The sequence below is a fragment of the Pantherophis guttatus genome, chromosome 6 (assembly GCF_059756535.1).
Source record: "Pantherophis guttatus breed Tessera chromosome 6, ASM5975653v1, whole genome shotgun sequence".
NCBI lineage: Eukaryota > Metazoa > Chordata > Lepidosauria > Squamata > Colubridae > Pantherophis > Pantherophis guttatus.
Window position 1 is genome coordinate 20064466 of NC_142068.1, and position 23367 is coordinate 20087832.

Below are 23367 nucleotides of genomic sequence, written 5' to 3' on the forward strand. Positions count from 1 at the left end.
CCTGGCATGCAATGGCAAAAAGTTTTGCCATCACTGGTATACGGTCTCCTGCTTGAGCTAGGGGTTGGACTAGAAGACTTCCAAGGTTCCTTTCAATTCTGTTATTCTATTATTCTGTTAAGGAAGTTTAGGCAGGAGCATACCTAGCTGTATAGCACATGTGAGAGATGGGCTTCTGCTGATCAATTCTGTAAGCTTTAGAAAATTTCAAACAGGGTTCTGTGCAGGTGCAAAAAGTAAGACAAATTGCTCTATTTTTCATTCAACATTCCCATAGGTTCCTGGAGTACTTTACAAGTAATCAGTTGTAACAGCATCACACATCCTTTAAAAGTTGTTTTCATTAAACTGAATGGGAATGCAGATAACATTTTCTGCAAAAAGACTAGATTCCCTCCATCCTTTGTCCTATTTCTATGTCCTATAGGTACAGAAGACTCCCACTAAAGTAAAGGTAAAGGTTCCCCTCATATGTGCTAGTTGTTCCTGATTCTAGGGGGCGGTGCTCATCTCCATTTCAAAGCCGAAGAGCCAGCGCTGCGTGATCTTGTGGCCAGCATGACTAAACGACAAAGGCGCATGGAATGCTGTTACCTTCCCATCAAAGGTGGTCCCTATTTTTCTACTTGCATTTTTTACGTGCTTTTGAACTGCTAGGTTGGCAGAAGCTGGGACAAGTAATGGGAGTTCACCCCGTTACACGGCACTAGGGATTTGAACCGCTGAACTGCTGACCTTCCGATCGACAAGCTCAGCATCTTAGCCACTGAGCCACCATGTCCCTTATTAAAACGGCAATTCTGAGAATGGCAATCCCAACAGCTCTGGAAAGTAGTTAGGTCAAAGAGAGTTGGTAAAACAGGGTTTAGAGACTGATTGACTGATACCAAACCGATCCTACCATAATATCAATCAATCGCGTTGAAACCCCAATTGGTGTAGAATGGATTGTGTTCCTGATTATACAATTTCTTATTTTTAGCACATTATTCTTAGAAAATACTGTGGAAATAGGGAATATAAGATTGATTTAAATTTGTATAAGGCAAAGACTTTCAGAAGATAGATGAAGAAACTTCAAAATCTGGACATTTTTTGCCTCTCCAGTAGATCCCTCCAGTTGGCATTGTGCTTCCCTATCAGGAGGACCCAATATTACAATCCAAGCTGCAGAGACTGCACTACTACAAATTCATATGGCACACACCTCAGATGAGAAGGGCATAGGGGAAAAAAGAGAAACTGCATAACTGAGAGCCATAAGACGTATTTCGGCCAGGCTTCATTTGAGATGGGAAATTGAAAGTTTCACAGTGGCCAGCATGACTAATGCCTTGTTAAAAACCCAGTGTGGGAAGATACCCATTAATCCCAAGGGCTCTTACTAAAAGCTCTTAGAAGAGGGTACGATCCCATTGTTCTTAATGAACGCCAGATCATCCCATTTCGTGCATTAAAGACAATGTCACTAGGACAGTGATACTTCTGAAGGTTTGATTTTCCTATCTATGTTTTTAAATGTTATGGCTACTTATGAAGGACAACTACTTACATTAGGTTTTACATTAATAACAGCACTCATGATAGTTAAGAAGAGCCATCATAAATGAAAGCATACATTCATCAATAATAAGTCTTAAAGAAGGTCATGTTGAACCAAGCAACCTAGAATTAAGGAGAAATTTCCTAATGGTGAGAGCAATCAACCATTGAAACAGCTTGCCTTCAGATGTTGTCGTTGCTCCATCACTGGAGGCTTCAAAAAGAGACTGGATAACTATTTATCTGAAATGGTATAAGGACTCCAGCTCAAGCTGTGGGCTGGACTAGAAAACCTCCAAGGTCCCTTCCAACCTGTTATTCTATGTTCTATTTCTGCATTGTTTTCAAGACAACTGTGTGGACAGGCCTCAAAACATACAGAAAAGGTTGGATGCCAGATGATAAAATTCCTGCCCTTCACTTGTCTAGTTTGGAAGCCATTCCTCTATCTACTGGGGAAGAAGATCTGGAAGTTCTAAAGATGACATAGACAGAATGTTGACATTGTCAAAGTGAAATTAGAATGCATTAAATTAAATATTTTAGGAATAAGTGAATTTAGGTGGACCAGCGTTTAAAATCAGATGTACTATTTAAGGTATTAAATTGTACGAAGCAACGATGTGTTGATGATATTCACAAAGGTCACTGTTAAATATATGTTTGGCTGTAACCCAATTCATGACAGTATCACTTCTATCAGAATCAGAAGACAAGGTTATGTACTCACTACTACAGTCACAGAGGGGGAATATACTGACGAATTTCAAAGGCAAAGAAGAGCAACATCAGAAAGAAAATAGTACACTGGTAGCAGATTGAAATGTCATGGTAGAGAAATGAAGAAACTAAAAATTATGAGAATATATGTGCTGTGTGGTGTATAATAATTCAGGAGGCAGGTTAATCAAGTGAAAATAATTCTTTTTCAATGCCAACAACTGCTTCAAGTGAAATATGTGCTGTTTTGACACCTGGAAGTCACCTGCCAAGCAATATCAGAATCATATTCATTTCTTTGTTTAGTTATCAAATTTATAAGCTATAAAACCCATAGTCAGTCAATCTTCTCAGGGTTGAGCTGAAACTGTTCTTCCCAATTCAGAATCGTATTGCCTCCAAATGCTGGGAAAGCAGTTTGACAGAGTAACTTGGATTGGCCCTGGGCAAAGATATTCAACTAAGTGTCATTAGTATATTGGTACAATTTAATCCCATGTTGGCAGATATTCTCTTTTTTTTTTAATTAAAAAGTTTTACAGAAGGTTTACATGTTTATTCCCCCCTTTCCCTACTACACCCACCCCTCCCCTCCCTTACCCCCACCACCCCTCCCCCCACCCCTTCCCCTTCCCATCCGCCCACCTCCCCCCCTTTTCCCAGAACAAATTACAGGGTATAACATTCAACAAACATAATCCATCCTAATCTAAATAATTATAACATTCAGCATCTCTTATTCCTTCAATTCCCTAATTACCCTGCTAATTTAATTACCTAAAAACACACCAAATATCTACATATTTATTCATAACCTATCTGCAACTTCTTATTCCGGTATTTACTTTGGATATAATCTATCCATCTTCTCCAGTCCCTTAAATATCTTTCCCATGTTGGCAGATATTCTCATCCAAAAACTTCATATAGATGTTAAATAACAGCAGGGAGGCTCTTAAACGTACTCAGTTGGAGTTGCTCTTTCTCTTTCTCAGCCAAAGCATCCCTCAGAATTTCAGGGACTATCCTAAATTCCCTTTGGAATCCCACCAAAATTTTGTGATTATAGCTACTCTCAATAAATGTAATTTTAGCCAATTAGTTCCTGTCTGGCCTACACGGTAGAGCTAAGAACCATCTTGCACGTCTCATTACACTGTATCCTCTCTCCCTCTTACATTTATGTAAATTAAGTAGGTGTGTGTCTGAGCTTCTTCTGCATATTTTGTGCTTGCTATGGACTTAAAATGTCACTTTTTCTCTTGTACTTTGGTAATGGATCTTGCCTGTCTCTGTCTCTACAGTCAACCACATTCCCTAGAGAAGAACTCTCTGCTAAAAAATGTGGATGAGGAACATTTTATTACAGACGGATCTGGCATTTAGAAGCACAAATAAAACTCAGGGATGGTGATGTTTTGATGTCCAAGCCCTTGATGGAATGTGGTACTGATGCTAAATTCCAGGGCAACCTTCCCCAAGAAGAGCAAGTCCCTGCCTCTTACCATATCTTCCATGTCCATCACCACCATGATGTTCTTGCTTCCTCTCTTACAGAATCTATCACCTCCATCTCTTGTTCTCTCTCCACCCCACTCCTCTCAAAGAGCTCTATCACACAATAAAACAATATAATGGAACAGCTAATAGCACCCAGCACACCTTATTCTTCCATACCTTCACCCTTCCAATTCTCTTTCTCATCCAGCAGGCAAGAGGAAAATCTCTCAGCCAGTGACACCCTTCCCCTTGTTTCTCACCTGAGGAGGAGTGAACTGTTCTGATTTACTTCCACCCCCTTTCTCTTAACTTCAAGATCTCTATCCCACCAGTCTAAACATAGACTTTCATCAAATCTTCAGAGACACAGATCACATACAATAAGGGCTTTTATATAATGGATTCAAAAGACAGACAACTGAAAACTAATAAACTGGAACATATCTAGGCACACGTCTGGAAGCAGGTATGAATTATTAGCATAAATTATATTGGTTAGAATGAGAAAATTAAGAAAAGTAGATGTGCCAGAAATATTTGATCTGTACAACGTATCATCAGAATATAAGATTGATGTTATCAACAGACTTGTTATACAAATTATGAACACCGAATCTCAGGAAAGAGCTATCACAAAAATCAACAGAAAAAGATTATGTCCACAATTTTAAAGAAGAAAAGATCCAAGACAAGAAATCACGATGGAGAACAAACGTTTGGGAAATAATAAAAGTATATGATAATTAAAAACAGACTTTCAACATCAAACCAGAAAGGGCAAGGAAAGATATTTCAATAAGAACGTTAACAAATGAAGAAATATAGCTAAGTTTGTTATGGTCATAGAGTGCAGTAAAACACTGGAACCAGCCATGAAAGCTGACTGGGTGACTTTGGGCCAATCACCAGGAGACTATGAATTCTTGTCCCGCCTTAACTATGAAAGACAGCTGGGTGACTTTAGGCCAGTCACTCTCTCTCTCAAGCCAATTTACCTCATAGGGTTGTTATTGTGGGGAAAATAGGAGGAGGAAAGTATGTTGGATATAATTGCCACTTTAAGTTGTTCATAAAAATAATAAAGGCGGGATATAAAAATAAGTTGGAGAGAAATAAAATATATAATTTTTTCTTGATTTTCCCTTCTATGACAGACTTTCCTTTCTGTGAAGGACATTCAAATGAGTTAAGGATTATACTCTTCTGAATATTGGAACTGTAGTTTGATGTGGTGTTTCATTTTGCAAAAAACAAATATTTGCAGGTCATTCTCTAGGAAGGGAGGACTGTACATTTTGGGCTTCCACGTATAGTACTAGTTGTCTAAGTGCATGTTTGGTCTTTTCATATCCCAGAATCAATATCGTTTCACTGGAAAGCCATCAAAATGCAATTTCTTGGCAAATTATTTTTTCCCAGCTAGAATTAAAAGGATGAGTTAGCATTAAGGAGGCCAATTCAACTTGGTCAAAGTATATCCTTAGCCATTATGGAAAGATGCTTAGCCAGAGCTTGCTCAATTTTGGTGACATTTATTTCCTGAAACAAAGCAAGTATCTTGAAATATATTTTGTAGGATTTATGGCGTATGGCAAATAGATGGACTTATAGTGTTTCAAATGTTAATGTCCAGTCGACCTAGCCATTCAAGGACATTTTGCAGGAATTTGGACTCTATGATACCTTTCTAATGTAGCCATGTGATTATGAACCCCATATAAATAAATAGGCATGTGTGATGGTTACAAATAGTTTTAACACAGCAGATATCAATTGTTACAGTAAAATCTGGAGAAAGAACTGTTCAGAACTAGAAAAAGAATGCGATAAAAATGAATTCCATCTCCTCATACCTATTTAACTTCTGCATGAAATATATTAAAAGCGTGATAGGATTTGAAGGGATGACAGTTGGAATCAAAATTAATACTAAGAATTAAAAGCACTTACAAAATTAACGCTAATACTTTAAGTTATGCAGACACTTCCATTTCATTAGCTCAAATAATGAAGACTTAGAAAAGCTCATTATGAAAGTAAAAATGGAAAATGAGAAATCTGGGTTAAGGTTAAATATTAAGAAGGCAAGGAAGTATCAATCAGCATGCTTATTGAATTCACAATCTACAGAGAAGAAGTTAAAGTGCAGATAGTTTTAATTTTCTTGGGCTCGTCAGTAGTTAAAAATGGACTGTGTGCTGCAGGAAGAAAAACAAGACTAATCCTAGAAAGAAGAAAAGACTTTACACTTAAGACAAAATCAAAAACAAAGGTCAGAATTTGTAAATCATTTTTTCCCCATTGGTAAAGCTGCACATTGAGAAAAAAAGTAGGAGAAAAGAGGCAGACGTTACTGAATTATGGATCAGGAGATATTTAGTAAGAGTTCCACAGATAGCAAGAAGAACCAACCCATTAGCCCTGAACTGACTCCCTCAGTGTGATAATCAGCAAGCAGACATTCATATACTTTAGCAATAGCAATAGCACTTAGACTTATATACCGCTTTACACTAGTTTACAGCCCTCTCTAAGCGGTTTACAGAGTCAGCATATCTCCTCCAACAATTTGGGTCCTCATTTTACCCACCTCGGAAGGATGGAAGGCTGAGTCAACCTTGAGCCTGGTAAGATTTGAACTGCCAAATTGCAGGCAGCCGGCAGGCAGCAGAAGTAGCCTGCAGTACTGCACTCTAACCACTGCGCCACCGTGGCTCTTAGGTATAGAAAGAGCTCTGACTGTGAGAGGGTATGTGCAAAGGGGAAAAACAAAACAACACAATTTCTCTTCTGTTCTGTTCCCCTGAAAGCTTAAGAAGTTGTTCTCTTTCAAAGGAAGCCAGTTACTGTATTTAAAGAAGGAGGCTTAACAGAATCTCAAGAAGTCTGGGTTGATGGCATTGGAATCAAAGTCAGTCAGAGCCTACAGTCAGTCATACTAGATGAAACCAGTGGTATAATTCAAATTTTTTTACTGTGGGCGTGGCTTGGTGGGCGTGGCTTGGTGAGCGTGGTATGGCTTGGTGGGCATGGCATGGGAAGGATACTGCAAAATCTCCATTCCCTCCCCACTGCTGTGGGAAGGATATTGCAAAATTTCCATTCCTACCCCACTCTGGGGCCAGCCAGAGGTAGTATTTGCCGGTTCTCCGAACTACTCAAAATTTCCGCTACCGGTTCTCCAGAACCTGTCAGAACCTGCTAAATAGTACCCCTGGATGAAACCCATCCAATCAGCAGCTAACCCAGCTAAAGAGAGAAAGAGACAGTACAACTCAAGAAAAGTAGAAGAAAACCAGACAACTGGGAAAAGGAAGCAGCAACACCAAGACATGGAAGACCTGAAGAAGCTGGTCTTACAGTAGCAATGGGAATTTAAAGAGAGCCAGGAATTGTTGTATTACAGGAAAGTGCCAAACCAGGCCAGGTCAATCCCGAGGGGATTAGATTGGCCAATTTCCTCAGAAGTCAAAACAGTTCACATAAAGCCAAAGTCAGAGAGTAAGAGCTAGAGATGAAGCAAGAGCCAGCACTACACTTTCGTGGTGATGTCAAGCAGTACCAGAGCAGTTCCAATGGTCAAGTTCAGCTGAAGCAGGTGACAAGGGAGACTTGTACAGCATTTATTTCTGTAAGCTGCCTGGGGTCACCATGAGTGAGTTGGGTGGCCATATAAATTTTCTTAATAAATAAGGTGCCAAAGGAGAAGTAGTTGGTTGTATGTAGGATTGGGATTAGGATGCATGGATAGACAGACAGACAGATAGATAGCCTGAAGCTAGCACAGATAGTAAAGAAGTCAGATGGGGCTTATGAAGAAAAGTCAAATAGAAGTTAGAGTGGAGATAAAGCAAACAGAATATGGTTTGGAAGATTAAAATAGCTTTCAGAAATTTAAAAAAAATATCAGATAGAGACAATGGCGGTAAATTAGAAAGCAGTCTTTTTGCTTTTGTAATGAAAAATGACATTTTTAAATAATAAAAGCTATTCCAAGTAAAACTGGTGAATACACACCTTGTTTAAAATCAGCACCAAACCTGAATTCTGATATATAAAAGGACCAGAAAAAAAGGGAGAAAAAACCTGAATAACAGAATAATAGAGTTGGAAGGGACAGTGGAGGTCTTTTAATCCAACAAAATAAGGTAGACTCCTTGAGTTTAATGAACATTTCCAAAAAAGACTGTCACCAATTGGTCTCCTCCAAACAGTTTGTTAAATTGGGACTAAATGATTGCTGCATTCCAGACACTCCCACGTCCACTTACTAATTCCCATCTATTTCCAAGTTCTGGAAGTTGGCATCCAACAGTTTAGAGACTACCCGAGTAGGGAAAGCTGGTAGACATCTTGCAGGACAGCCTAGGTCAAGCCAAAAATTGCCTCCCACCCCCCACCCCCCCAACCACTTTGTGCCTATTTGAGAATACTGGTTTAGAAATTTAATTAATTAATTAACTAAAACATTTGTGGGCCAGGTTTTTCTGGGCCAAGTTTTCAAATTATCGCGGAAGAAAATGAATGCAGTGCTGCAATAACCTAAATCACAAAAAGCCGCTTACCAGACATTGCAGTGAGATCAGCACTTTGGCTGAATACTTCTGTAATTCCAACCCCTTTCAAAGCATCCTTCAGATCAATTTCCTGTTCTATTGTGAACCTAGAGGGAAAGAGAGAGAGAGAGAGAGAAAAGAATGAAAGTCTTAACTCCCTTTGCTCTAAAAAAGAAGTAAAGATGCAAATTGTTGCTAGAAAAACAGGGGGGAAGGAAAGAATATAATATAATAACTGCCTACAAGGCATTCAGGTAGCTCAGCAGGAGAAAACACATTACAAAAAGAGAGAGAGACTCAGAGAGACAATGCATTGAACTGACATTCATCACTAGCTTATTCCTGGTTATTGTCTTGTTTGCAGTAATACCCTGAGACTAATTGTTTTGCAATCATACAACATCACCCTTGCAAAGGACTTTGAGTCAATAGAAATCTGGGAGGGGAGCCTGCGTGTACAAAGCAAAACCAAATGCAGTCAGTTTTAAATAGCATCACGACCCTGTACTATAACAGAACATGGGGAAAAAAAATACAACAAAGCAATTACAAGCAGAACAATGAAACAGAGAAGATAAATAAGCAAGATCTTTGTTTTTAAAAACTGCATTACTACTGTATGCAGGAAACAGCCAAACTTGGAACAATCTCTTGCTGTTTTCAACTCCCTAACCTGGAGGGAGGGAGGGAGGGAGGGAGGGAGGGAGGGAGGAAGGAAGGAAGGAAGGAAGGAAGGAAGGAAGGAAGGAAGGAAGGAAGGAACACAATTGGTTTGCAAATTTTAAGCATAAAATACCAAGCATTCTGAAACTGATTGCCAACTAACTGTAAATTTGGAACAATGTCCATCACCCAGAAGATGGTCTCAGAATTGAATCTTAGTTGCTCTCACAGAATCTCACAGAATTCAAAATAGCAAAAATGTTCTGTTGCAGCAAAATTATTATTTAAAAAAAAAAATCTATTAATGGCAATTCTTTATGTGCTTCTCGTTCCCTTGTTTTTCATATCAGATTCAGCAAGAGTAGATGGGGATAGCATGAGTAGATCCATGCTAACCACTACGAACCAGCCAACTTTGCAGAAAGATTGGCAAAGGAGAGGTTTCATTTTTTTCCCTTCTGAAAGTGTATATAATATTTTACATGGACCCTGAAGCTCCCCATCTACATATAAACAAAAGCTCATTCACTTAGTACTTGTATGCTAATACTCAGCAAACCAACCATAGCAAACAAACTCTTTCATTTCAGGCAGTCAAACAGAAATTCATCAGCTCCATAGCAGCAGTCAAGTTGCAGGCTTCTGACATTACTCTTAGTCTTCCCAGGATCTTATTAATACCAGAGTTGAATTCAGAAAATTTGCTTCTCCTGTTCCTTGGTATTCCACACCCCCCCTCAAAAAAAATTATTAACAGATTAACAGAGTTGGAAGGGACCTTATAGGTCATCTAGTCCAACCCCCCGCTCTAGCAGGAGACCTTACACCATTTCTGATAAATGGCAGTCCAATCTTTTTTTGAAAGTCTCAAGTGATGAAACTCCCACAACTTCCGAAGGCAACTTCTGTTCCATTGGTTGATTGTTCTCACTGTTAGAAAGTTCCTCATCGTTTTTAGGTTGAATCTCTCCTTGGTCAGTTTCCATCCATTATTCCTTGTCTGGCCTTCAGGTATCTTGTGTAGCCTTTCAAAGAAGCTGGCCAGGACAGAACATGTCTCAATCGTAAACTCATGGTACAGGACAACACTTCATTTAAGTCCCCCAGCAGTACAAAATATTTAAAAGGGATGAATTTAGCATTTCAACAGGATTTGAGGAATTACAGGCTCATTTCTGCTTTAGGAATCCTGATTTCAACTAGTCTGCTTTCCCCATTCTAAATTTGCTCATAATAGCACACTGATAGAACTACACTTGAGGCATGCATCCTATTCCTATAATTTTAATGTTATTACTAGCTAACATGTTATTCTAATATATGTTTGCATTAGTTGGTGCCCTTGGATAGACTAAGGGGATTACATGCACAAATAAATGTATGGAAACTAGGTAACTCTCAGATGCACTACGTAGACGAGAGTAAGAAATCAACTCCACAGGAAGATTAACACCACTTTTATTGAAATTGGCTAGGGCAGAATATTGAAAGGCTAGGAGAAGCAACCTAGAACTAAGAAGAAATTTCCTGACAGTCCCTTGGATTGCAAGGTGATCAAACTGGTCAGTCCTAGAGGAGATCAACCCTGACTGCTCTTTAGAAGGCCAGATCCTGAAGATGAAACTCAAATACTTTGGCCACCTAATGAAAAGGAAGGACTCACTGGAGAAGAGCTTAATGCTGGGAATGATTGAGGGCAAAAGAAGAAGGGGACGGCAGAGAATGAGGTGGCTGGATGGAGTCACTGAAGCAGTTGGTGTGAGCTTAAATGGAATCTGGCAGATGGTAGAGGACAGGAAGGCCTGGAGGAAAGTTGTCCATGGGTCGTGATGGGTTGGAGATGATGTCACAATTAACAATAACAAATTGTGAAGCAGACCCCTGTGGGCAACATAACAGAGACTGGAAATTGCATACAGGTAGTCCTTGACCTAAAACCATTTGCTTGTTGACCATCTGGAGTTACAACAACACTGAAAAATGTGACCTACAACCTGTTTTTGCATTTATGACCATCCCTACAGTCATGTGATCAAACTTTCTTAGCTGCTCAGCAACTGGTGTGTATTTATGCAGTTGCAGTGTCCTGCAATCACGTGATCGCCATTTGTGATTTTCCCAGCTGGCTTCTGACCATAAAATAAATGGAGGAAGCCAGATTCACTCAATGACTGCACGATTCACATAACTACAGTGATTTGCTTAACATTGGAGGCAAAAAAAGGCTGGTAAAATCAGGTGTGACTTACTTAACAACTGCCTTGTTTAGCACTGGGAATTCTAATCCCAATTGTGGTTATACCAGGGGTGGGTTCTAAATTTTTTTACTACCGGTTCTGTGGGCATGGCTTATTTTGTGGGTGTGGCTTGATGGTCATGTGACAATTCTTTAGGATTTAGCAGAGGTACTGGTCTACCAGGCTTTTAACTGCTTGCAGAGCTGTACCAGTCTACCCATTTATTTTTGCAGGCACCAGTCTACTCGTGTATTTTTGCAGGCACTGGTCTACTCATTTGTTTTTGACGTCATATCATCACCACTACCGGCTCGGCGGAACCGGGCTGAACCAGGAGGAATGCACCACTGGATTATACACACAGTTTTCTAGTTGCCCACTATAAACATAGTTTTCTAGTTGCCCACATTCTTGCACTACAGTTTGGCAACACTTCATTTACAGAACCGAGTGGTGCCTCCTGAGAAATCAACCATTTTCTACTCATATTGAACAAAGTTCAGTTTTGTCCCATCTCATTTCCCCTTCTATTGCTTTGCAAGGCACATGTGAAACTGTGAAACATGCTAAATTGCTATGACAGTAAAACAAAGCATTTTAGATTTCTATGACAGTTTGCGATTTTGTTATGTGCCCAGGAGAGAGATAATAACTTTTGGCACTGGCTGGCATGTCCTTGGAGCCTGCCAGTTATAGCATCGAGGAAAAGACAATATACAGGAGATTTATTTGATCCAAATAGAAATCCTTCTTATTGTCACCTCCAATTTTCTGGTTGAAAAGTTGATTCTGTCACTTAACTTGAGGGAGGAAAAAAATCTCCCAGGAATGTGTCAGTGAACTTTGTCAGATTTTTTTTTTTTAAAAAGAACATATTACACAATAGCCACCTTACAGCTCAGTAGCTACAATAATATTCTGATGTAATGAAATTTAGAGTTATGCTTTTGGTGCGGTCCACTATAGATGCGTTTGGGCGATAACTTACAGAAAGGACTGAACAAAGTGAGCAAGTTTTCTATTACTAGAGGTCTGCCTCTACTTCAGGAGCTCTAGTTCTGTAATATGAAGAACTGTAAAAGCCCCTATTTTAAACCCAGGACATTTGAGTAGCCAAGAGGTGGGACATACCTGTTGTGGCCTGCCAGCAGCCTACACAGATTGTGGCTGATCCCGACGACGAGGAGGCTGGTGTGGTGTCACACCAGCAGCCTGTGCAGCCGGCGCTTGAGTTGGACAGCGAGGAGGCTAAAGAGGATGTGGTGCCAGAGGCAGAGACTCAGCCAGGGCCTTCAGAACCTCCAGAGGCTCCTTCAAGTGAAGAGAGTGAAGTTGAGGAGCCTCTTCTCAATGCTCGAGCACACAGGGCTGCCAAAAGGCAGGAGTGGCTACTCAGGAGGAGGTCTCCTTGAGAGTAATTGGCCACTCCCTTAGCCTATTTAAGTTCGCACACAGATAGCAAATGTTGCTGGAAACAACGCTTGGTCCTACGCAGAGCATTTTGAGAGTGAGTTTTTTGTTACAACTTCGTTTCTGGGCTGATTGCCAATCCTTGTCGGACTTTGTTTAATCTCTGTAATTCATAGCAGGCTGATAAGGACATTTGTGGTTAAAGCCTGCATTTTGAAAGGGATCTGTTTGTATTAAACAGAGTTTTTGGAGCTGTGTGTGTGCTACACTTCTTGGGACCCGTAGCTGGGGCAGAACAATACCACAATTTTTTGGAGAAGCAAAGAGCTGTAACCAGTGGGGATGTAGTCATTTCACATTAGTAAGTGGCCCCAGAATTGTTTGTGTAACTAGTCCTTGATTTAAAACCATACATTTAATGATCATTTGACATTACAACGACCCTGAAGAAAGTGACTTGCGATTGGTCCTCACACAACTGTCACAGCATTCCCACAGTCACGTGATCAAAATTTGGCTGCCTGGCAACGGGCATATATCTAAGACAGTTTCAACATCCTGATCTATCCAGCTAGCTTCCAACAAGTGAAATCGATGGGGAAAGCTAGATTCGCTTACTAACTGCTTTCACTTAACAACTGCAGGGATTCACTTAACAACCATGGCAAAAAAAAAAAAAATCAGACGTGACTCGCTTAATAGCTGCTTGCTCAGCAAATGAAATTCTGTTCCCAATTAAGAAAATACAAGGATGATCCGTATTTTCTTGTAATGGGTGTGGGTGTGGGGGTGTTGTTTTTCCTTTTCCTTTAACTTTAGTTTAGTTTAAAAAAGGCTAAATATAGTTAATTAAACTAACTATCTGGGAGGCTACCCTGAAGTTTTGGGGTTACTTGCCTCAAAATCGCAGGAAAATCTAACATGGATTGGCAGCAATTCTGAATGGAAAAGATCCTATCACCTAAAAAGTAGAACCTGGAGTCTTCATATAGCTTGGTGGTTTTCATCCAGTGGTGAAATCAAAAATTTTTTACCACTGGTTCTGTGGGCGTGGCTTGGTGGGCGTGGTGTGACTTGGTGGGTGTGGCAGGGGAAGGATACTATGAAATCCCCATTCCCTCCCCACTCCTGGGGGAAGGATATTGCAAAATCTCCATTACCACCCCACTCTGGGGCCAGCCAGAGATGGTATTTGCCGGTTTTCTGAACTACTCAAAATTTCCGCTACCAGTTCTCCAGAATCTGTCAGAACCTGCTGGATTTCACCCCTGGTTTCATCCCTACCTTAGTGACTGCCCTCACTGAAGAATTGGGTTCTTTTCATGTGTTCTTTGCCTCATTCAAGGATTTGTCTATCGGTCAGAGTAGACTGCGATGCTACAGCAGGATTGGGAGCTGGCCCAGATAATTCGTTTTCCCTACCAGACTTTGTTAAAACCTTCCATAAATATTAATGAGTGAAGCAGAGCCGAGAACAGATAAACTTGATGCCATTTCTCACCAGTGTTACTTTCATAATAGGGACAAAAGAGGCAGCTAATGTAATAAGCAGGGAGAGCAGTTCTCCAATATGGTCGTTCCCTTATTAAATTCCAGAGATTAATTACAGGCCTCAAGCTTGAATTTCTCTGAGGACTGCAAGCAGATCCGCTGAATGTTATCAATGGGTTGCATAAATACTCTGTAAATATTTTAAGTTATCTCTCTATGTATATTTTTAAAAAGAGTGTGTGTGTACTATATGTGTTAGGGAGACAAATTAGGGAAATGTCATTTGCCCCTTGCAGGTCCAGTAGTAGAAAAAAGAAAGTTAAAACTTTCATTCCCCTGAAAAACACCATTCAATTATAAAATAAGTGTTTTTTAAAACTTCTACAATTGTAAAAGGGCCTGAATGGCTAAGCCAAACCGAGTTAATCACAACATTTTCCAATTTTCTGTCTACACTATCTGTGTCCAACTGAAACTGCAGTTTGCTTGTCTTAATAGCAAAGTGAAAAAACAGTAAAAGAGCGCAGAATTGTTAAATTATACTTGGGTTTGTTCTTGAGTCATTGTTTCTGAGCCAAAGCAATCAACATTTTAAATCTATTTTGGCATACCAATGAAACAGACCATGAAACTAATTTGCAAAAATGTCTTCTAAACACAGTTTAGCAGAAGAATATAATAGGCATGCCAACTAATAACAGTAACCAAGTTTCTCCATGAACCCTTTCCCTCCACTGCTGTCTTGGCATCTTGCAAAAGAGCTGTGTGGTTGTTTCCTTGTTAGCGGTAACAAGAGCTGCTAATCTTTCCCTCAAGCAAATCCTTAAAAGCCATTGCATTTTCTAGGTATTTCAAACACACAGTTTTATCCTCCTACCTACCCCACTGAAATGGAGGCAACAATTTGGTTATTCCTTTTTAGGACAATAAGCAAGATTATGCAAATAAATAAATTTGCATAATGGAGAAAAGAAGTGAGAAGTAATAATAAAAAAAACTCAAAGCAAGAGAAAAAGAAATTTACATCTTAGTTTGCATCAATACTTGCTACTCTCCTGTTCACATTTTTTCTATCTTTCTGGATCATGCTCATTTCTGTTAGGTTCATACACTGATTTATGCACTGCTTTTTCTTCTTATAGTGCTCAGTTCTTTTCCAGGATTTCATTACAGTAACTTCATCCAATAATTTAATTTATAGGCAGGTAGTCCTTGTCATACAACCATTTGTTTATGACCAAAGTTGCAATGGCACTGAAAAAGGTGACTTGTGACTATTTTTCACACTTAACCACCATTGCAGTCATGTGATCTAAAATTTGGACCCTTGGCAACTGGTATGTATTTATGATGGTTGCAGTGTCCCAGTGTTGTGGCCTGTCGGCCGCCAGCCCCTCCGGCAGCCAAATCAGATGTAAAAGTAAAAATTAATTAAACACATAGTAAGCAGGAATATAGATTTCAAAATTAATGTATCATAAACTAAGACAACAGTATTTAACAGGATAAATGGAATGAACAATTGCAAGTTAAGCATAAATGGTGGAAAAAAAAAATAGAGCAAATACAGTATGTGGAATTTATGTTCCTCAGTAGAATGCTTACTAAATATGGGGAAATGGATGAGATATTTTGGGGCCAGCATCAAGGCAATCTGAGAGCTCCTGAGGGAAGAGGGAATGGAGCTGTCAGAGATAGAGACAGAGGAGGAGCCTGGGTCATCCATTAGCCCCCAGATGGAGAGTCAATAGCCCCCAGGTCTGAAGGTAGTTGATGAAGAAGAGGAGGAACAGCTGGGTCCCATGCCTGATGCACAGATGCGCAGAAGGTAGAGGAGAGGAGAGCAGTGGGACTCTAAGGGCTGGTCCTCAGGATGGAAGAGCCACCGCAACATGTTAAACCCCACTCTAGCTCTGGGGATAAAAGGCAGGGGACGGAGATGAATAGGTGTGGCAGACAACTATTTGTCTCCCTGTCGGTCAGCCACTGATAGTCCGAACTTCTGAATCCTGTCTGGAACTGTATAGGAATTCTTTCTTGGAATCTGCGGCACTGAGAGTCGGGCACCGTGTGTGTGTGTGTGTGTGTGTGTGTGTCTGCTGCTGGAAAAAGAGCGGGCGCACTTTCCAGGAGTTTCGTTAAGAGTGTGGGGAGTGAGAGAAACTCCTGGTGTGTTGGAACCATTTCAGGGGAAAGGAAGCGAGTTTCACTTTTCACAGGCACTTAGAGACTTCGTAAGCCTGCTGTGTGTGTGAGAGAGAGACTCTTGGGCGGGGTTGCTGGCGCTCCTAATAAAGGGAATGTTTAGTTTAAAAACCGTGTGCTTGTCGTGTTTGGGAACCGGGTCAGAAGGCCCAGGTTCATGTGAGTCACTTTTACAACCTTCTGATAAGCAAAGTCAATGGAGGAAGCCAGATCAACTTAACAACCATGTTAGTAACTTAACAGCTGCAGTGATTCACTTAACACCTATGTCAAGAAAGGTTATAAAATTGGGCAAAATTCACTTAACAATCACCTTGCTTAGTAATGGAAATTTTGGGCTCAATTGTGGTTGTAAATTGAGGGCTATCTGTAATTTATTTTATATAATTTATAATTTACTTTGTGACCTGTTTGCTCTTCCTTCATAGATTTGTTTTGCAATTCAATCTTTTTTTAAAAAAAAAATGCATTTATTTCATTTATTTAAATTATTTATATCGTTGCCCATCTCACAGCAGTGACTTTATGTAACCATAATACTTCAGTATAGTTGTTTTTGTGTTGGTCACTCATTGTTGTATTCAATCCATATTTGCTAATTATCTACTCATGTTTCATTCATCCATTTTTATTAGGATTTACTCTTAAAATATCTCATCCATTTCCCCATATTTAGTAAGCATTCTACTGAGGAACACAAATTCCACATACTGTATTTGCTCTATTTTTTTTCCACCATTTATGCTTAACTTGCAATTGTTCATTCCATTTATCCTGTTAAATACTGTTGTCTTAGTTTATGATACATTAATTTTGAAATCTATATTCCTGCTTACTATGTGTTTAATTAATTTTTACTTTTCCCAAGATGAGGCAGTCCTTAAATCCTATAAATGTGGGATTGTCTTAACATTTCATCTCTGTGGCTGGTACGGGAAACGGACAAGGGAGAAATGAAATATTAACTAAAAGATGGGTAAAATCTACTCCCAACAAGCTTGTTTTCTGTGGTGCTAACTATAGCCAAGCAATCTGATTTCAAGGCTTCAGAGGTTAAAACTAGATTATATTTCTGAATTAAATGGATTACTGAAACAATTCCAAAAGATAATCATTTATGCCACAGTAGCACGCTATGGAAAGCACAGCATAAGGTCATAGAACAGCACTGACAAATGTTTGTAGAAGTTCAAAAATATTTAGAGAATAAACCCAAAGGAAACTGTTAATGGAAAATAGCCTAATAAGAATGCTCACTGTTCACATCTTCCCAGGTAGGATATAGATAAATGCCAATAAAGAGGGAACATACTGTAATGAAGCACCATAAATAAATGGAGCATATTGTAATGTTTGTGTGCTATTGTACCAACAGTAGAGTCAGGTAAATAGAAAATATTCCTCAGCTTCCCAAATATATATGAATCCCACAGAAGAATTTCAAATATATTTGAATCTCTCAGAAGAATCTCAGTGGAGGAAAAGAGGCCTATTTGTCATACAATAGTCAAAATTTATTTGCTCCTACCCCAAATAATGCATGCTACAAAACAGTCATCATTTGGAAATCTTGTGATTCTCCTTTAATGCAGTGATAATAATAATAAAAAAAAACAGGTCAGATTGGTTCAGCTACGGTTGTGCACCATTTTGGATTAGAAGGGAGAAATCAGATTTGAAGCGCAGGTGCAAAGGGCAGATGTGAACCTAGGAAAAAAGCTGCAGCTGCTTTAAGAAACTTCCACAGTTGGAGCTACATCTGGACCTAAGCCTGCTCCAAATCAGATTACTTTCTTTGAATCTACAGAGTTTGTAGCCCAGAAAAACAGAATAAAGCCATGCCTGTTGGCAACTGACTGAAACAACTATCTGATGAATTTTCATAGAAATATCTTTCCCTCTTAAGCACCGTTAACTCAATCATACTGTGTAACCATGGAGTATAAAACATGAGGGTGTTTCTTTCAAAGAGATAGGCATTGTTTCAAAAACTTGATAAATTAGAAGCAAGAAGGCATTCTAATTTGAATTTAAATGAAACATGTTAGCATTCAATAATGCAATGCTTTTTCAAGCAAGGTTTCATTACAATAGCTCATAATGAAGAAAATTAAACTCATCTGATAGCATACTTTGTATATTACAAAGATAGTGGAATATACATACAAACGATAGTAGTATATGTTAGTGGAACGGCTTGCTTCCAGAAGTTGTGGATGCTCCATCATTGGAGGTTGTTAAGAAGAGATTGGATGATCATTTGTCGGAAATGGTATAGGGTCTCCTGTTTGAGCAGGGGGTTGAATTAGAAGACCTCGAAGGTCCTTTCCTGTTATAGGACCGATTTCTCATTTGCAGCATTAAGGTACTTAATAAGGTAAAGGTAAAGGTTCCGCTTACACATATGTGCTAGTCATTCCCAACTCTAGGGGGCGGTGCTCATCTCTGTTTCAAAGCCGAAGAGCCAGCGCTTTCCGAAGACGTCTCTGTGGTCATGTGGCCGGCATGACTAAATGCCAAAGGCGCACGGAACGCTGTTACCTTCCCACCAAAGGTGGTCCCTATTTTTCTACATGCATTTTTACATGCTTTTCAACTGCTACGTTGGCAGAAGCTGGGACAAGTAACGGGAGCTCACCCCATTACGCGGCACTAGGGATTCGAACTGCTGAACTGCCGACCTTTCAATTGGCAAGCTAATTGTCTTAGTCACTGAGCCACCTCATCCCTTCAAGGTACTTAATAGGTTTCCCCAAACTGGCATTAAGCCTTAAATGAAACTAAGCAATTTAGCAGATATACAGAAAAATAAAATCAGTGCAGGGCACCACTTACTCCTTTATACATTGTCAATGATTTTTAAAAAGCATAGGCAGTCACCGGGCTCCAATGTCATCAGTGTTTCCTACCCTTAACGCAGAGGTGTCAAACCCGCATCATCACTGCATCATCATGTGACGTATTGGGACTATTTTCCCCTTCGCTAGACCGGGCTTGGGCGTGTGGCCAGCGGTGTGATGCATCCGGCCTGTGGTCCGCAAGTTGACAGCCCGGCCTTAATGGATGTGTGGACTTCAACTCCCAGAATTCCTTAGCCAGCATATTGTAAATTCTGGGGACCAAAGTCCACACACACCTTAAAGATGCTGAGATTGAGAAAACACTGCTCTAGCAAAACATGAGCAAGTGAACATAACCACTGTAAAGAAAGTTGGATGAAGTGAAAAGAAAAATACATGGAATGGGAGAATGCATTAAAAAGTGCTGTCTCTCCAAAGTCAGGTTGTTCAGGTGTGCTTGGGGTGAAATTATCAGAATTCCCAGTCATGTCAGCATAGGAATAGAGGTTGCTAAATGGACGCAAGGTTAGGAGAAAGGCATCTTAAAATGGAAGAAAATTTTCCTCATGGAGGAAAATGAGAAAAAAAAAGAACACAGAGGAGATATAAGTTAGTTTTTGGTTGGGGAAAGCAAGAACACCTGAATGCCTTAAAGTAGCAATAGCAATAGCACTTAGACTTATATACCACTTCACAGTGCTTTACAGCCCTAATCGGTTACAGAGCCAGCATATTGCCACCAACAATCTAGGTCCTCATTTTATTGACCTCGGAAGGATGGAAGGCTGAGTCAACTTTGAGCCTGGTGAGATTTGATCTGCCAAATTGCTGGCAGTCGGTGATCAGCAGAAGTGGCCTGCAGTACTGCACTCTAACCACTGCGGCTCTATTAAGTAAAGGCATATTCTCATATTCAGCCTGAAAATATTCTGCAGCGGAAACTGAAATGCAAGAGCAACATACATCAGAACAGTCCTGACTATGGAAGAGAAGGTGGATTCCATGCGGATGTAAAGCTGTCTTCAACAGCTTGCTTTCAAAAACCCAAAAGCAGGGCTGTCAAACTCGTGTAGTCACAGCAGCATCACGTGACATATCGGGACTTTTTTCCCCTTCACCAAACCGGGCATGGGAGTGGCCGGTGTGTGACACATCGGCCCGCGGGCCACGAGTCTGACAGTCCTGCCCTAAAGCAAAGCTCCTTCTTTTCTTTATATGAACCTCAAAACTGCTTTAAAGAACCAAGAGACCATTCAGCCTGATGTACAGTAGGCATGTAAGTCTTAAGTTGATCCATCCCACCAACCACATTTAAACAAATGGAAGTCTTATCATCTCTTTGGATTGTTCTTGTTGGATTGTATAGAGATTTTCCAAACCATGCACTTTTGAAAAAATACATTATGTTAGACCAGGGATCAGCAACCCATGGCTCTGGAGCCGCATGTGGCTCTTTCATCTCTTTGCTGCAGCTTCCTGTCACTGGTCAGCTCCACAATTGATAGGGCTTTCGGCTAGGACAGGTAGAGGAAAAAGGACACTGTACTAGGAGGAGACTCTATGGTGGGGGAACTGGACTTCCAGTCGGCTCCAGAATTGAATGGGGGGCTTCCGGTTAGGACCTTTGTGGTTCTTTGAGTATTTAAGGTTGCCAACCCCTGTGTTAGACTGTTCTGTTAAGCCTCTTATTTTTTAACTCTCTTGTTTCCACCCTATCAAATCAAAGGATGTGGACAGAGAACTTGAAAGCTTCCACTGGGCAGTATTACTGATCCCTGTCAGATTCCGTCTCAGCTATGCAAAACAGTTGGGGCACTCAGAGGAGGAGATGGGGGAAAAATTAATCAATCTTTAACTAAAAATGCCTCCCATTCCGTGAACACATTTCATTAATGTGTCCAGTGAGATATTACATGCAAACTGTTAAGTTGCTTTACTCATGCGTTCATTATTTTTATTAGCGCCTTCAAGTGCTTTTTAGTAGAAAAGAAGGATATAAACATTTCTTAAGTCAAATAAATATCACCCAAATGTTTCTCACGACAACGTTCTCATATATACTCACATCTACTATCCACTGAATAACATTTCCATTTTATACATGAGGAACTGAGTTAAATCTGTCTTATGAAGGCTGCAGAGCCACAATATTTCAGAACAGTAAATACTGACCACGCTGGAATATTAGAAGCTTACATATGTTCTTTCCTTTTAATGGCAGAAAAATCACCAAACTGCACACTAAGTCTTGAAACAGGTTTAACAAAAGATTCTCTCACACTCTTCTCCAGTTCATCTAATTCAACGAATCCATCACTGAATTCCAAGAAACATAGGAAATCTTGTCCTCAGATAGATCTACAATAAAAGCCATCACTCACTCAATGTGATTGTTACCAAATATCTACTACAGCCCTAGCTTTCAAAAGATTGTTCCCTTAATGGGTCAAACAGGCCTGGTGGCTCAGCAGACTGATAGCATTGTGATTAACACCAGCTGTCTGCAATTACTGTAAGTTCGAATCTCACCAGGCTCAAGGTTGACTCAGCCTTCCATCCTTTCTAAGGTAGGTAAATTGAGGACCCAGTTTGTGGGGGCAATAAGCTGACTTTGTATAAATATACAAAAGTATGAAGGCTATTGCTTAACGCCTTGTAAGCCGCCCTGAGTCTCCGGAGAAGGGCGGCATATAAATCAAATTTTTTTAAAAAAACATTTCTATCTCATTCTTTTTTTCTCTACTCTCTTTTACTCCCTCCCTACTAGCCTGAAGTAATGGTTTTCCTCTTTCTACCATAAGAAGAAGTGGATTCCCACCTTGGCAGATACACCTCAACCTTTTGTTTCTTCACAGAGGTTGCCCATTCCTCGATCAGCTGGGCTTTGACCAAAGGCTCCAGTGTGGCTAGTGGTACTTCCTGCCTGGAGAGAACGATCATCATGCTGAACTCATCTCCCTCATAGGGTATTTCCAAGACTTGATAGATGCCTCCTGCTTCATTGGATCCATCACTGAATTCCCCTAAAAGCGAAACAAAACCCCAAAGAGTTAGTTGAACCTTTTCATTTCGATGGGGAATATGGCTCCATTTTTTTGTGGAAAAGAAAAAAGATAAATAGAACGTCATATTTTTAGTTGGTTTTTCTTTGGGGATATATCTAATAGACCTGGGGTATCAAACTCTGGCCCATGGGATGCTTAGATCTGGCCCACAGGGCCAGCCTGGAAACAGCAAAGGAACAGCCCATGGTGCCTTATGACTCACTATACCAGTGATGGCTAACCTTTTTGCCATCGCGTGCCAGGAGCTGGGGGGGGTCATGCGCATGTGCCCACACCCATAATTCTATGAGCCCTGTCCCCATGCAGGCACATGCAACCGCCGCTCCTGGCATGTGATGGCACGTTAGGCCTGTTTTGTGCTCTCCCCAGCCTCCAGAGCCTTTCTAGGAGTCTAGGGAGGGCAAAAACGGCCTTCTCCACCCTCCCGGAGGCCCTCTGGAGGCTGAAAACAGCCTGTCTGCCAACTTCCAATCCCACCGGAAGTAGGCAAATACAATTCTGGCCTCCGGAGGGCGTGGGGAAGGCCATTTTCACTCTCCCCAGACTGCTAGAAAGGTTCTGGAGGCTGGGGAGAGAGAAAAATGGGCCTTTCGCACCACTTTCCTCCGGAGGCAGGAAACAGCCTGTTTCCCTACTTCTGGTGGGCGCAGAAGGCCCGATAAACAGCTGGCTGGTGTGCGCATGCACGCCGGAGCTGATCTTGCATGCCCACCAATATGGCTACGCGTGCCACCTATGGCACATGTGCCATAGGTTCGCCATCACGGCACTATACTATTTCTTATGGGAAAAATCTGTTTGGTATTCTTTGTTTTCTCCCAGAACCAATTAATGATGAGTACCAAGGTAGCATTGTACTATCCTATTATAAGTGAAGAATTAAAACAGAAAGTTACTATTTGTCTTGTAGGAAAAGTGAGAATCAAGTTACAGGTAGTTTTCACTTAATGACTGATTGCTTAGTGACTATTCATAGTTATGATTACCCTTCCCAGAACTAATTATGTTTTGATTTAGAAGTTTCGATGACTGCACCCATCTTGTGTGGTCGTAATTTGGGTGCTTTTCAACTGACTTGCATTTCCATCCATTTGCAGTGGTTATGTGACTTTGATTTTGAGAATTTTAGGGTTGGTTT

The 23367-nt window shown here is 40.4% G+C and overlaps 1 protein-coding gene across 1 annotated transcript in view; it reads right to left on the reverse strand.

Moving 5' to 3' along the window:
* SERPINI1 (serpin family I member 1) overlaps positions 1–23367 on the reverse strand; it is a 121010-nt gene that overhangs the window by 13211 nt on the left and 84432 nt on the right. Inside the window, exons 5-6 of the mRNA XM_034439039.3 lie at positions 21983–22187; positions 8328–8425 (exon numbers count right to left, since the gene is read on the reverse strand). Of these exons, the coding sequence (XP_034294930.1) occupies positions 8328–8425; positions 21983–22187 (303 nt within the window). The remainder of the gene's footprint in view (positions 1–8327; positions 8426–21982; positions 22188–23367) is intronic.